This window comes from Balaenoptera physalus (assembly GCF_965194825.1).
Source record: "Balaenoptera physalus genome assembly, chromosome: 11".
NCBI lineage: Eukaryota > Metazoa > Chordata > Mammalia > Artiodactyla > Balaenopteridae > Balaenoptera > Balaenoptera physalus.
This window is the reverse complement of record NC_138896.1, coordinates 19,474,734-19,489,897: the sequence shown is the minus strand read 5'-3', so window position 1 is coordinate 19,489,897 and position 15,164 is coordinate 19,474,734. Positions and strand designations below refer to the sequence as shown.

Below are 15,164 nucleotides of genomic sequence, written 5' to 3'. Positions count from 1 at the left end.
AGAGCTCATCAGGCTGGGGATGTTTCACTGTAGAGTGATTGGTTTTGCCATTTCATTGGCGTACCTCCAATTTTCAGTATCTGTGTTGTTCCTTTGGGTTGGTCTATTTCTTTTGAGTGGAGTCTTTCAACCTCTTGCCTTAATGGTGTAAGCCTGGCTGTGAGCACTTTGGGATCTGACTGTGGGAAGGTGGCTTGGGGACCTTAAGTAAAAGACTTTAAGTAGAGAGATGTATCCTTCTGGGTTTCAGTATGGTGCCCTTGTTCTCACTGTGCTTGAGTCCAGCTTCCTTATAGTTCAATATCTTTAAAGAATAAACCTCATTTATTTCTCCAAGGTCAGCAAGGGGATCTTGGGAGTCTACCTCCTTCATTTAAAGACTCTAAGCCAATCCACCTGTTTTTAGTTATATCAATACCTATGCCCCTTCTTCCAGAGACAGATGGTGCCTCCAATCCCCAAGCCTTCTATAGGTTTTTTCAACGTGCAAAGTTTGCTTCTTGGCTTCCCCTCCCTACAGACTCAAATTTTAGCTTACTTGGTTCTGCTGTTATCGGCCCCACGTCCAATGGCTTTACAGTTTCCCAAATTCTGTGGCTGTTTCCCAAATTCCGGGCTTCTGTGTCTCTATAGCTTCATCCCTTTTAAAGTAGCCCTTACCTAAAATTTAGAGGGGAATTGGAAGGAAGCTACAAACCACCCCCCCCCACACACACATTTGTTCAATCTGCTGTGTTTAACCGGAAATCTCTTTCACACTAATTCATCACTGTGAAAATAAACTGTCTTCATAGAATCTGCAGTAGGGATGACAAACTGGCAGCCTGTGACCAAATCTCCTATGAGAGAATCTTTTTGGCTGGCCCAGGGCTTACAATATGGAATCTCTTTAGTGGGCATGTACTCTTCAGTTTACTGCAGACCTCAGCACTCCCTATTACCTCACACCTGTCCTGAATTACACATTTATGTAATTTGCCCAGCCCCTGGGGGCATTTAAGTTTGTGATGATTGATCTACACATATAGAACACAATGCCATTTTAAAGAATCTGCAGCCTAGAGGCTATAACCAGAAACAGCAGGTTTGAAGTCCAAATATGCCCATTGACCTATTTTGTCCCTTCTGGAGAATCAGCAGTCACTGACAGCTTCTCTTATGAAGGGTAAGCTCAATGGAGAGCTTGTTTGTGTTACTTGTTCATGTTCATGTGTAAAATACACAGAAACATAAAGGAGGCTGCTTCTTTTGACCAGACCCCTAAATCTATTTCAGTGAAATGTTATTTATTAAAATAAGAATTAGGAAATGTTCAGAACCAGAAAGGAGGCTGGAATAAACTCCTTGCTTTGTTATTGAAGAAACAAAGCCCCATACTGTAGTGGGGAAAGCCATTCTCCCACAAACACACAGCCTGCTGGGGGCTGGGGAGTCTACACAGGCGCCCAGGGCTCCTGGCTTCCAGTTTGGTGCTCTGTCTCAACACTTCAAGGAATGGAAGTGGGGAGATTAGGGGCTTCTAATTATCTCACAAACAGAAGCAGATTCCATCTGTGTGGAGGGCTACTCGGCCTTCACTGCCTTCCCTGAAATGAAAGGAATTGCGTGCAAACGGTATTTTCACCATTCTCTACCTTCAGGTCACCTCCTCTTAGTGAATCATATTTATGGTTGGTGCTATAAGCATCACACACAGTGGGAAGAGTTAAGATGAGGACGCTCTGGCTTCTTAACTTCCCTGTGCATCATCAGCAAGGCCTTCTGTGACATCACCTTTGTTGATTTGTGTTTGATTGATGGAAATGGTGTTAAACATTAAAACATAGCCTTCAGCGAATTCTGATGTAAGCGAAAGAAAATCAACATTTACTTCTAAAGTGAGAAAACTTAATGGGGAAGGTTTTTTTCTAAGATGACTAAATAGCTATATAAATATAAGTTTTCAAGGTATTATATCTTATCCTATGAGTGTCGTGGGAACTTGTGGAGTTCAGCAGGCCTGGGTGAGCCAGCTCTCAGCAGGTGGCTGGCCAAAGCTTCACTCTCCCTGTGTCCTTCGAGTGTCACGTCTGTAAATAGAACCACCCTTTTTTGTAGGTCATTGTACTTCAAACCACATTGAAACCATTTTTTCCGTTCTGTGAAAGTAAGCCTCTGAAAGCTGAAAACGGGAAGCGGTACTTTGCTGTCATGAAAAATTGAAACTGATTATTTCCAAACACCTCATTCAGCTTGGGTAGGAGATGATTTTAGTCTCTATGGGAACAGAAATAAAAACAAGTGTCGTAACTTCTTTACTTTCAACATCTCTGCCTGAATTCTGCCATCAAATCCACAGAAACACCTTCTATCCAAAGCCTGTAACAAATCCTACTCCTAAATTTCAAAGGTAGCAAATGCTGCATGGAGAAATGGACATTTAAGGTAGTATTTTCATTTGGTTGGGGGGGTGTTCTGAGCTCCAGTTTCTAGGTCCAGGGTATTTCAGGGAGGGAGACCTGACAGGTAAGAATGAGGAGGACAGCTGGATGGTTAGGTAGGCTCTCTTGCCTAGAAAGTTGTAGCGTGTGCTGTTATCTCGGATAGCGAGGGTTTTAAAAATTCAAATATACTCCTCAGGGAATTCTGATATAAATATAAGAAAAAGCAACATTTACTTTTTTTAAATTTATTTTTTAATATTTTATTTATTTATTTTTGGCTGTGTTGGGTCTTTGTTGCTGCACGTGGGCTTTCTCTAGTTGCTGCGAGCAGGGGCTACTCATTGCGGTGGCTTCTCTTGTTGTGGAGCACGGGCTCCAGGCGCATGGGCTTCAGTGGTTGTGGCGCGTGGGCATAGTTGCTCCACGTCATGTGGGATCTTCCCAGACCAGGGATCGAACCCGTGTCCCCTGCATTGGCAGGTGGATTCTTAACCACTGCACCACCAGGGAAGTCCCAACATTTACTTCTAAAGTGGGTGGGACATCAGCTGTAGTGTCTGTTTAGATGCCTTTTCCCATTTCTAATTTTTGGTGCCGCTGTTATGGTCAAAGGTGTGATGTGAGTTTAAAGTGTAAGTCACTTGAGCAGCCTCATCTGTCTGTGAAAATACCTTCCAAGTAATTGATGCTTCTGATATTTTGTGGCTCATTTCCATATGATTTCCATATTCCATCTTCTTTCCTCTTACCACTCAGGAATCCTGAGTTAACCTTTGTAACTGCATGCATATTCTCTAGAAAACCTGAATACTTATGGTTTCCCCTGAGCCGTCCCTGCTAGGATGCAGACAGCAATAATAACTACCAGACCTTTTCTGTCTTGCCATACAAATCAACCATTTTCCCAGGATGTCCCTTACAAAATAAATAGTAAGATATGCATGTAGGCAAATGCAGGCAAAAAGGCGCTTGGAATATCAATGCTGGTGTCATGTTAAGGAGAAAATCTGGTGTCACTTTTCTAGTAACAATATTAAGAGCAATTGCTTATGATAAATAAAGTGCTTATTAAAAGGTAAAAGTCTCACCTTTCTTTTTTTTTTTTTTTTTTTTAAATAGTTTTTTATTTATTTATGGCTGTGTTGGGTCTTCATTTCTGTGCGAGGGCTTTCTCTAGTTGCGGCGAGCGGGGGCCACTCTTCATTGCGGTGCGCGGGGCTCTCACTATCGCGGCCTCACTTGTTGCAGAGCACAGGCTCCAGACGCGCAGGCTCAGTAATTGTGGCTCACGGGCCCAGTTGCTCCGCAGCATGTGGGATCTTCCCAGGCCAGGGCTCGAACCTGTGTCCCCTGCATTGGCAGGCAGATTCTCAACCACTGCGCCACCAGGGAAGCCCTCACCTTTCTTATAAAAACTTCTATGTTTAAGGGTACGTATTATCTGTAATTGTACATATATGTGTAATATGTCTTAATCTAGCTGCACTCTGGATGTTCTTGATGTCAGTGAGGCTTTGAGACTGGAACCATCTAAATGATTTGTGCAATCATTATATACATCAGTTTTGTGAGTATATAGGGGAGGGTATAATGAATACCCTTTCTTGACTCCAGTGAAATGTAAGAATTGTGCTTTATACAGAATATAGTATTACACAATTACTCACAGAAATGAGCTAGTCCTGAAAATTCAGGATGGAGAAACAGTATCTACCTGAAAACTGGTTCTCTTAAAATTTTAGTCACAAATTGACTGAATTCAACATAAACACCAGGGGAGAAGACCTTTAAGCACAGGTAAAAATATCTTCCTGGTTTATCGCCTTGGCAATGATGTGTTTCTTTTTTATAAAGTGACTCCTGAGAAAGAGTGGCAGGGTGATGTAATTAGAATAAATCTTGTAGAACTGTCTTTATGGCTAAATATCATTCTGTCCACATTCAGTACTACTTTCTCCCAGTTTTCAATAAAATTCATATTTTTTAAGTTAAAATATGATCTTCATCTAACGAGGCATAATTACAACTAGAAACTTTAACCAAAGATGTCTTTTGGGGGTGGTGGTGTATTTATGACCATACCTGTGTTACCTGTGGTTTAGAGCCTCACCAAGTGTCACCTGGGGGCCAGCGGCATCAGCAGCACCTGAGCTGCTGGAAATGCAGAGGCTCAGAACTGCTGACTCAGAATCTGCATTTAACAAGATGCCCGGTGATGGAGAGGCATTGGCTTAGAAGACACGAGGCTGGGAGTAACTATTTAACATCGTGTTGAGTTTGGGATGTTGCTCTGTACATTATCTTGGGGAAATAGTACAGTCCTGTGGTCAAAAAAGCATTCATATCCCTCTGTCACTACTAGTGGGCTTTTGGACAAGTTTACCTAACTCTTTATGCTTCAGTTTGTTTATCTGCAAGTTGGGATGAGAACAGTATTTTCCTCAAATGGTGGTGAGGTTAGTTTAAATACGATTAGGCATATGAGGTGCATGGAACATAGGACCAGGTCCCTGGAGAGCGCCCAACAGACGTGAGCCTTGTCACCATCATCTGTCCTTTCCTGAAGGCACATACTCTGTTGGCTTTTATCTGTGGGAGGCACATTTGGGTGTAATTCAAGACAATGAATTACAATCCTGTGGAAAATGTGGTGATGGACACAAAGATGAAGAAGAAAGAGCCCTTGCTTCTAGAAACTTCCAGAAGGCCTCCCTAGAGCCGAGGTTATTTCCCCATTATTCCACAATCATTCCAAACATCGTTTGAGGCATCTACGTACTCGATAGCAATTAACGTTCACAATTTTCCTTTTTTTTTCTTTTTAAAGATTTTTTTGACATGAACCATTTCTAAAGTCTTTATTGAATTTGTTCCAATTTTGCTTCTGTTTTATGTTTTGGTTTTTTGGCCGAGAGGCATGTGGGATATTAGCTCCCTGACCAGGGATCAAACCCGCACCCGCTGCATTGGAAGGTGAAGCCTTAACCACTGGACTGCCAGGGAAGTGCCCCACGTTCACTGTTTTCATATCAAACATAAGTAGGGGATAATGGCACACTGTGATTAGAGTTTGACAGGTGTTCTGAGGGCGCAAATCAGGGGTGACAACTGCCTGAGGGGTCCAGGAAGGCTTCGAGAGAAGGTGGGTCTAACAAAGGGAAGGAAGAGCCTTCGGGGTAAAGGTAGGAGGAACAGGATGAATAACTGGCTACTGCCAACCTGTCGTTACAACTGAAGACAAAGTCGTGCATTACCTAAATGCACATACTAATTTATGGAGGTCATCCTTTTTTGGTATTTACTGCTGGCACATTTGTGTTACTTTTAAGAGTGAATAGAGTTCAGAAAAAATAAAAGCTATTGGATGGTAAATTTGTTGTGAAAAGTGCATACCAGGGAACTCAGAAGCAAAGAATAAACGTAAGTAACTAAAAGCAAGAGTGATTAGTTTATGAAAATCACACCTAACCGTCTCATTGGACCAGAAGTTGAACATCAGCCTGCATATTAACTGTATTAACTAAAAAGGGTAAGATAATTGCTAAGTGTCTTGATATATTTTGTTTGTTTGTTTTCATGTGAATGAGATTTAGAAGGGAGACTGCTCTAAGTGGCCCATTAGAATACGATTTCATTACTGTAGTGCAAATCCTGTATTATACTATTTCATCAGACAACCTCTCAACTCTTTCCATCCAAGGGCAAGAAAAATGGAGTGGTAACAATAATAAACATATACACACACACACACACACACACACACACATATGTATATATATATATTTGTAGCTTTTTCAGTTTATAGTGGTCTTTCATGTGCATGATCTCATTTGGTCCTTACTGCAATTCTGTGAGGTCATTATTATCCTCAGTTTCCAAAGGGTGAGGTGGATTCACTAGCCTGAAGCTGCAGAGTGACCTCTGCCTTCCCAACAGACCACAGCTGCTTCATTTCGCGCAGTTGACATCACCATTGTAGAAACATCAGCAGACAGAAATTTTGTCCAGGAACCCCCACCCCTGCCTGGTGAGCTTCTTCAGTTATGAACACAGTCTCTTGGGAATCACATGAGAACTGGCTTCTGCAGGAAGGAGAGGCAGCGTCACATGTGGGAGCTCTGCTTCCCTTCAGTGTAAAAGGGACAGTGTGATTGGACCTGGGAAAGAGGGTTCTTCCCTTCCTGCTTCTCTTCCTCCTTCCTCACTCTCTCAAGTTGAACTTGCGACGTCTAACTCTTACCTTTTCCATCCGTGTCCCTGTCCCTTTCTCCCCACACCCTCCACCCTCGCCCTTTTGCCTCCTGTGTCCACTTTTCTCTGTCAAAATTGTAAACATCATCGGAATCTTGTAAGGTTCTTTGAGGTGTGGGTGGAATGTGGGTTCCATGTACATGTCACCTCTGGCTCACTGCGCTGACACTGGCGTCTGGCTGGCTGTGATTGTCCCTGCTTAGCTGGGCAATCAGGCAGGGCCAGCTAAACGGGCAGAAACTGAGAACTACTTGGGAATTTTGAAGAAATTAAATAGTTGCAAAGTTTTGTTTTGTTTTGTTTTTTGGTGGGGTGGAGTAGGAACACATTATTCAAATATAGTGTGGCTATCTAAGAATGGACACCCACTCTCTTATAGAAGGAGTGCTGTTTTATTGTTTTTACTTCTTTGTAGGCCCTTACCACAGTATAGATTTTATCTGTGTGAGTGTGTATGGGTGTAAAACTCAATGTTCCTTCTGGGGATGATTTGATTGATGTATACACTAGAAACATCTTTAATAATTTAATGCTTGCTTCAAAGGAGATTACACCAAAAAGCGCATTGCTTTTCATTTATTCATTACAGATCTGTCATAGAAGCATTTTTTTCTTTCTTTCTTTTTTTTTTTTTGTCCTGAGTTGTGTTGTGGTAATAATAAATTTTGTATTACACTCAGGATATTTTAAAGGATTATAAGCCTTTTAACTAATGTTACCATCTTATTTAAATTGATCAGATTGGTATTTCAGCTCCATAATCCAGCATTTCTTAAAGTTGAGCTAACCAGATATGGCTTCGTTTGATGACTACTAAAATAGCTGTGCTGGGAAAGTCTAATAGAAATAATGGGATGAAAGCATAATACTGCTTGTTACTAGTGGTGGTAATAACAGCGAAGAGAACAGAGCTGAATTTAGGGCTAGGTGTCTCCGTCCTTAAAAAGAGATTAGGGTATATCCCAGCCCAGCTCTTTTCATTAAAGGGAAAAAAATGTATATGCGTTTGGGGATTGGGAGCAAAGAAAGGGGTAGGATGAGAGGCTTAAAACTAAAAACTAGAAACCAGCACTCTATCATTCTGTAACTTTTAGGTATAAATCCAGATATCAGTAAAGGAAAACAGACTTTTTCCCATTTAGACAGCCGTAGTCACCTTAGCTTTAGGTGACTTTAGCAAGCTCTTGTAATAGATTCTCAGAGGCAAGGGACATATCTAGATTCCTGAATGGTTACACTAAAATTTGAGTTTTCTGGTATCATTATTAAAGATTTTGTATTAAAAATGCTGTATAACTCCTCTTTAAAACCAAAACCCAAAGTTGCTTTGAATAAGGCAACTTCAGGCACAGTGAGGATTACAATTTCTAGAAGTGCGATACACGATCATCCAATTTTCAGAGGTAACTTGCACAGAAATCTTTTTACTCTCATTGGCCATTAGTGCTGTAGTATTTCTGGATTTTCATTATGTCCTGCTTCAAGTACTCTGCCTAACAATGTTTATAATGTTCCTTCCCTAGATCTACCAGTCTTTAATAGAAATCCAGAAATGTTTTGTTCTCAGGTCAGTAATTCTTTAAACAATAAAAGTAATGTTGCCTACTGCAGACGTCAGATTTTCTGGCCATTGAAAGTACACTTGAGTGTGCTTGCAGCAGTGCTAGGCACATTAGCAACTGCTTGTGTTATTACTTTGAGAAAGAATATAGGACTTTGGGACAAGACCACCTTGGGTTCCATCTTAGCCCTGTTTGTTCACCTGCGGTGTGATGCAGGCAGTGTTGAGGGATTTCTCATTTTCCTCATTCGTATAATGGGCATCAGGAGCCTGTTTCGTAGGGTTCTTGTGAGGGTTTTAGGAAATGATGAATGTATGAATGCTGAGAGTGACATTCGGCACATACGGTGACGGGTGCTTGGTGTATTTGCTGCCTGTCCTTTGCTCTCCACCTATGAACGCCGTTCACGCAGTGCTGTAGAAACCTCAGTGCCCAGACTGTGTGGGATGTGGCCCCAGGCTGCCACAGCCCACCCTGAGTTACTGCTCTTTCCTCCTGCCCCACGATTACGTGATGTGCTACCGCACCGCTCTGGGCTCTTTGATATCACAGTCGTTATTTGTCTCTGAATGCCTGGCATCTAGCCCAGCACAAACAGCTGCTCCAGGCCCATTAGCTCGAGTCATGGTGACTGAGAGTCCTCCAGTGTCTCTTAGAGTCCCCCTGTGAGTATCCCCTAAAAAATCCCTCAGAGTCACCAGCAAGGGAACTTGCTGTCTCTTGGTCAAAGACCCCTGAGCCTTTTCATGGCCTCTTCTGATAGGTTACTGGGGAGCCACCCGCCATGTTTCTCTGAGTTGGCTCTTTTTTCTTTTTTTCCTCTGTAAACTTTTTTTTAACATCTTTATTGGAGTATAATTGCTTTACAATGGTGTGTTAGTTTCCGCTGTATAACAAAGTGAATCAGCTATACATAAACATATATCCCCATATCTCCTCCCTCTTGCGTCTACCTCCCACCCTCCCTATCCCACCCCACTAGGTGGTCACAAAGCACCGAGCTGATCTCCCTGTGCTATGTGGCTGCTTCCCACTAGCTATCTGTTTTACATTTGGCCCTTTATTCTAACTCTCTCCCGCCCAGAGTCCCCTCCCTGTCCCAGTGTCTTATTGAGGAAGCCTCTGGACCTCCTGGTGCTGACGGTTCCTTCCCTGGGTCCCTCAGAAGCCCTTTCTCCTCAGTGACATAAATGTCATCTTTGGCCCCAGACATTTCCTCTGCTCTGTTTTCACAATGACAGTGCCCACCCTGTTCCTCGCCACACTCTCCTGTCATCACTTCTAGTGCGTCTGCGTCAATGCTCTGCCGTGTTTGTTCTCTGCATTGAGAGAGGGTGGGACAAGCGTGTGGAGATGGGAACATAGTGTTTTCTCCTTTGGAAATTGAAAATTTTTCTCACCTTCATTCATTGAGGTCTTATGCATAAAAACCAGAAATCCTTACCAAGCGCTGTGGGTTTCATTTTATAAATCTCTTGCCTTTTCTTTCCACATCATCTGGCAGATCCATCCCCTCCCACCTTTAGTTTCTGTCCGGCATTTGGCCTTCCTAAGGGCCTCCCCCTGGGCAGCATGCTTAGGGATCACTAGGGCTCTACGCAGTTTGACATTAAGCAACTGAATGGAAATTTGAAAGACGCAGAAGCACTGTACTATTATTTAATTTGTATGATGACAAAGACGATGGTTATTGGAATATTTTAAGAATTCATTTTTTTAACCTTCATTTTTTTAAAGGGCATCTTTGACATCATGTAATCAAATCTGAGACTTTATTTTGGACAGAGTATAAGAATTCATGGTTCTGCCTCTTTCCTCTTCGAAATAACGTTGTGTTGAATTTTATCCTGAGCTTTTAGTCTACTCTGCTCCATTTCCTTCCTTCTTTACTTCCTAAACTGAGAGCATTATGATAACTTTTATAAGAAGACCATTAATAGTCCCATAATAAGAATTTGGGTAGTTAGAGGAGAATGGACTTCCAGAGTTGGAAGGGAGGTCAGAGTTAATTGCATCTCAAAACTTTGTTTTACAGATACCAGGGGATTAACTGATCTGTCCAGTGTCAGATGACTAGAAAGAGGCAGGCGTGGGGTCCTAACATAAAACAAATTCTGTTTCTACCCTATCCTTTAAAAAACTCTTATTTTATTAAGGCCAATGAAGAAATATGGTAGGTTCAGGAAAGAATGTATCATAACAAATGGGAAGATATTTTAATTTTTTTTTTTTTTTTTTAGGATCATGATGTGCCAGGTGCTTTGCTAGGCACTGTATGTAACTTATTTAATCTCCGTGGAACTTTTATTATATTCTCATTTTACCAGTGGGGAATATGAAGTTCAAAGAAGTTAGGTAACAGCCAGTAAGTGCCTGGCCAGGACTTGAACCTGGGTCTTTCTCTCTCCAAAGTCTTGGCTCTGGAACTTGGCCTCCTGTTCTGTTTTAAAACAGACTTACATGTATCCAAATAACAGTAAAAATGCCTAGTTTATAAAATACTTGAGCGTTTATTATTTTTATAGAAAGAATATATAGTTTCTTGGCCTTGGATCTGCACGACAATCACTTTTTGTATTTAGAGATATACAGTCAACTCTCTTAGGCATTGTGTGGAAAGCTGTCCACGTTTATTTTTAGAAAACCAGGGTTCACATCCTGGCCATCGCCATTGCCCTTTTTCATACTTAGAGATTTAAATACATACCAGACACTAGTGGTGGGGATGATAATCTCTCCACAAAGAATTTTTTTTTACCTCCTCCTCTGGGCCACTAGACATTGGCCAAGTATCCTGCAGTTTAGTTTTCTCTTTGCCATGGGGATTAAGAACATTGATTTTGCAGTCACATGCTTCATTCTCATTCTGGCTGTTCCACTTACAAACAGTGGAATCTTGGGCTAGATACTTGGTCTCCCTGGACCTTAGTTTTCTCACCTGTAAAACGGGAATAATACCAACCTCACAGGATCACTGTGAGAATTAAATGAGAAAACATTTGTGAAGAGTGGAATATTTGTAAAGGTTAACACAAGATATACTGTATATATGCAAATGTAAGGAAGTTTTACTTGACAGTAATATTATAATTATTACATTATTATAATGTGCCACGGAAAATCTCTGTTATACTTCCTATTTTTATCCATTATTCCTTTTGATCCATCAGAGGCCAGCAGAAATAGTAGATGAGGAAGACAGAGAGAAAGAAGATAAGGAAGTGGGACAGAAGGAAGACTTTTCAGGAATGAATGGTGGAGTTGAAGAGGAAGGAGGCAGGGAGGCTCCTGAAGCTCCAGAGCAAGCAGAGGAGATCCTGGATCACAGGGAGGAGCAGGCAGGTCCTGCTCATGTGAACAGAGGCACCAATGAAGAAAATGGCGAGGAACTGGACCAGGTTAATAATGAGCTTCAAGAAGCAGTGGAAGAGGAAATAAAGTCTCAAGGAGCTGGCAGTGGATGTGAAGAGGTATTTTTATTGCTTTTGCTCACTTGTGTGCATGCATGAAATGTGTGTGTGTGCATGAGTGTGCATCTGTGCTCACACTTAGGGAATTATTCAAGCACTTAGGACTTGAAAGCTATGGCACTTCCAGGATTCCACGGAGCAGAGTTTGAAAACCAGCTAATTCTAATCTTACCCCCTTAGTTTTCAGTCCAGTGGGTAAAAGACAAACTGTAATGAGATATCATTAACATATGAGAAATCCAAGGGGCAGGGATGCTGTTCCAGAAGCTGCCTTTATGTTTTCATTTTCTGTCCTGCTCTTATCTACTTGATGGTGCTTGGTACCATAGTCACAAAGAATTTGAAATTAGAAAACTAATAAAACTAATAAACTAGAATTAGAAAACTAATAAAAGACATCTGGTATGGGGCTGGATTATTAATGTGACACGAGAGGAGAACTGCTGCATTTTACTCTTCCCTTTTCTCTGAAAATGCTAAAATGAAAAGTATAGGTATGTTGTTTTAAAGAAAAGCTCAAAAGGAAATAAAGAAAAAAATTGAGGGCTTCCCTGGTGGTGCAGTGGTTGAGAGTCTGCCTGCCAATGCAGGGGACACCAGGTTCGAGCCCTGGTCTGGGAAGATCCCACATGCCGCGGAGCAACTAGGCCCGTGAGCCACAATTACTGAGCCTGCGCGTCTGGAGCCTGTGCTCCGCAACAAGAGAGGCCGCAATAGTGAGAGGCCCGTGCACCGCGATGAAGAGTGGCCCCCGCTTGCCGCAACTAGAGAAAGCCCTCGCACAGAAACGAAGACCCAACACAGCCAAAGATAAATAAATAAATAAAATTAAAAAAAAATTGAGATAAATAACACCTAAAGCTCAAGAGGTGAGTCTGTGCCCTTTAAGCACATGGTGGATTATGGTCCCAGAAAGGGCTTCTGAACAAGTAAAGTTTGAGATTGTCGTGTCCACTGGGTGATGATAGACTAAACAACATAGGGAACCCAAGGAACTATTTTTAGTTGAATAAGATTAAAGGCAATATTGAGTCATTTTTCCTTTGTAAATTTTATTGTCTCTGTAACTAAAGAGCTAAATATCTTTGTTTTCATCTGTTTTCCTCCAGGCTGACTTGGACCCTCAAAGACCGCCAAAGCCAGAAGTAAAAATCACCAGCTCACAAGAAAATGATAACAACGAACAAAACAAGGATAATCTGTCATAGCATGGATGATTTTTAAAAAGAGAGTATATTGAGTATTAGAAAAATTAAGGGTTATAATACTCGAATAATAAGCATATAGTTATTGCTAAACATAATGTGACAATATGGTTGAATACTACCTACTGAAATTTAAAATTAGAGGCCAAACTAATGGGAAAGACTAGATAACTTTGAATAGCTACTAAAGCAGAGTGACTTTTTATGAGATGTGTTTTAAAAAGTCATTTAGAAAAATTAAACAAGAGTAATAGAGGGGAATTTGCACTGGAAGACAATTGGCCACTTGTCTTTGTAAAGATGAAAAAGAACAAGATCATTCCTGTTCTTGGTAAGTGAGATTATTAGATGGCAGCTTATGCTAAAGCACTTATCTAAGAAGGCACAGAATTTAAAAAAAATGATAATAGGAAAGCATGTACTATTTTTTTTAAAGCAATAAACTCTTGAATAAACAAATTGCAATTTAGTTTCAGAGATAATTTGAAGATGGCAATAGATTGAAATGTTTCTGTGTCTTGTTGACACTCCTTTCTTTCTTCCTCCTTAGCCAAAATCCACCTTAAGAGAACAAAAAGGAAAATGCAAGGTATTCATTTTGGAAGGAGGAAGTATTCATTCAGTGTATTCCTGACAAATATTGTCATGCCCCTCCCTTAACTGCTGCAGGTTTTAATCCTTATGGCTTTAATGACACATACTCAGGAAGGAATTATAAAGGAACACCCAATTATATCACTGAGCCTGGCTGGGTGTTTTGCAAATTCTGGTATCCTGTGGATTTTCGTTGATCCAGTCTACCGTTACCAATAGTACTCCTCTCTTCTCCTTTGCATTATTATTCAATATTAGAAAACACAATATTGGCTATTCCAAAGATTGAATTTTCTCCAGTTTTTTAACAAAAAGAACAAGATAGCATAGTAGAAAAAAAGTAGGCTATATGAAGAGTTTGTTACTCCTCAATTTCTCTTGCTTTTTGCCTTATTTCTATTAGGACCGCCTTGTCATATTTTTTCCCCTAGGAGTATCAGCAAATATTTATTTTCATGGTCAGTTATATTTAGACTTTCAAGCAGATTCCTTTCTATATAATTAGAAGCTATAGGATAGAAATTGTTGAAAAAAGTTTAAAAATTGTCATAATGAAACCAGTTCCTGATTACAGTTTTAGGGGTTAATTAAATTAACTCAAATTGCCTTGTTAGGTATATATGGAGAAAAAAAATAATCATATTAGTTTTTTGAATTCTTAAGAGATGATGCAGTTCTTCCTTAAATATAGAAATGTTTTTCTCATATTAAAGAATATTTTTGTTAATTACGTAGAAGGTATAAATTTGAAATTTTAACTTCTTGTGCTTTCATAGAATTCATTATTAATGATGTTTAAAAGATTTTTTTCCCCTCCAGGTTTCATAACCAATCACTTGGAATCAAAGTAGTTACATAAAGCACTTAATAATACTATAGAAAACTGATGTATTTTTCCTAGAAGCTATTTTAATATTTTCCACAAATAGGAAGTATATGCAGAGACTATAATGTAACAGTATTGGAAAGAGATACTGATATAAGGGTATATTAATCTGGGAGGATGATTATAATTGGGGTCCTATATTTCTAATATAAGCTCTAGATTGTGCTTTCTACTAATAGGCTTATTTTTTCAAATGGGACAATATAAAGCATTGCAGACTATAAGCAACAATCTTAATAATCCTTGTTGCTAGGGAAGTAGACTACCTGGTCTTTTAATGTTAAATTCCCACACTATTACTGGGCCTGGGGTTAATGATTTCAAATAGTTTATAAAAATATGGGATTACATATAAGAAATTATAACTGATTATCAAGGTGATTCTTTTTTCTTTCTTTAATGAGGATTTTCTCTCTCTCTCTCTCTTCCTTCTTCAATAAAGATATTCTGTCTCTTTTTTTTTTTCCCTGTTCTTTGCTTCATCATACTTAGTATTCAGGTTTTCAGGAACTTTTTAAGTCATCTTAGTGAAGCACAATGTTACTTTAAATGAAAAACAAAGTTTGGTATTTTAAGTATACTTCAAGAAGGTGACAGGCTACAATACCTGTAGCAAAAAATTTAAAAATTGGGACATAATACTTATCTTTTATGTGCATATTTCACCACCTGTCTGTCTGTAGGATATAATTGTGACTTAACTTGAGGGATGAACAGTCACTAATAACTTTAAAACACTTTGCAAGCATAAGTTACTAAAAAAAAAAAAAGAA

General features: G+C 40.0%; 1 protein-coding gene across 2 annotated transcripts in view; it reads left to right on the top strand.

Annotated features, from left to right (window-relative positions):
* Positions 1–15,164, top strand: part of DCDC2 (doublecortin domain containing 2) — a 157,545-nt gene extending 142,381 nt beyond the window's left edge. For both annotated transcript variants that reach the window (XM_082415202.1, XM_082415201.1), the window contains exons 10-11: positions 11,407–11,706; positions 12,816–15,164. In XM_082415202.1, coding sequence (XP_082271328.1) covers positions 11,407–11,706; positions 12,816–12,914 — 399 coding nt within the window. In that variant the 3' untranslated portion in view covers positions 12,915–15,164. The remainder of the gene's footprint in view (positions 1–11,406; positions 11,707–12,815) is intronic.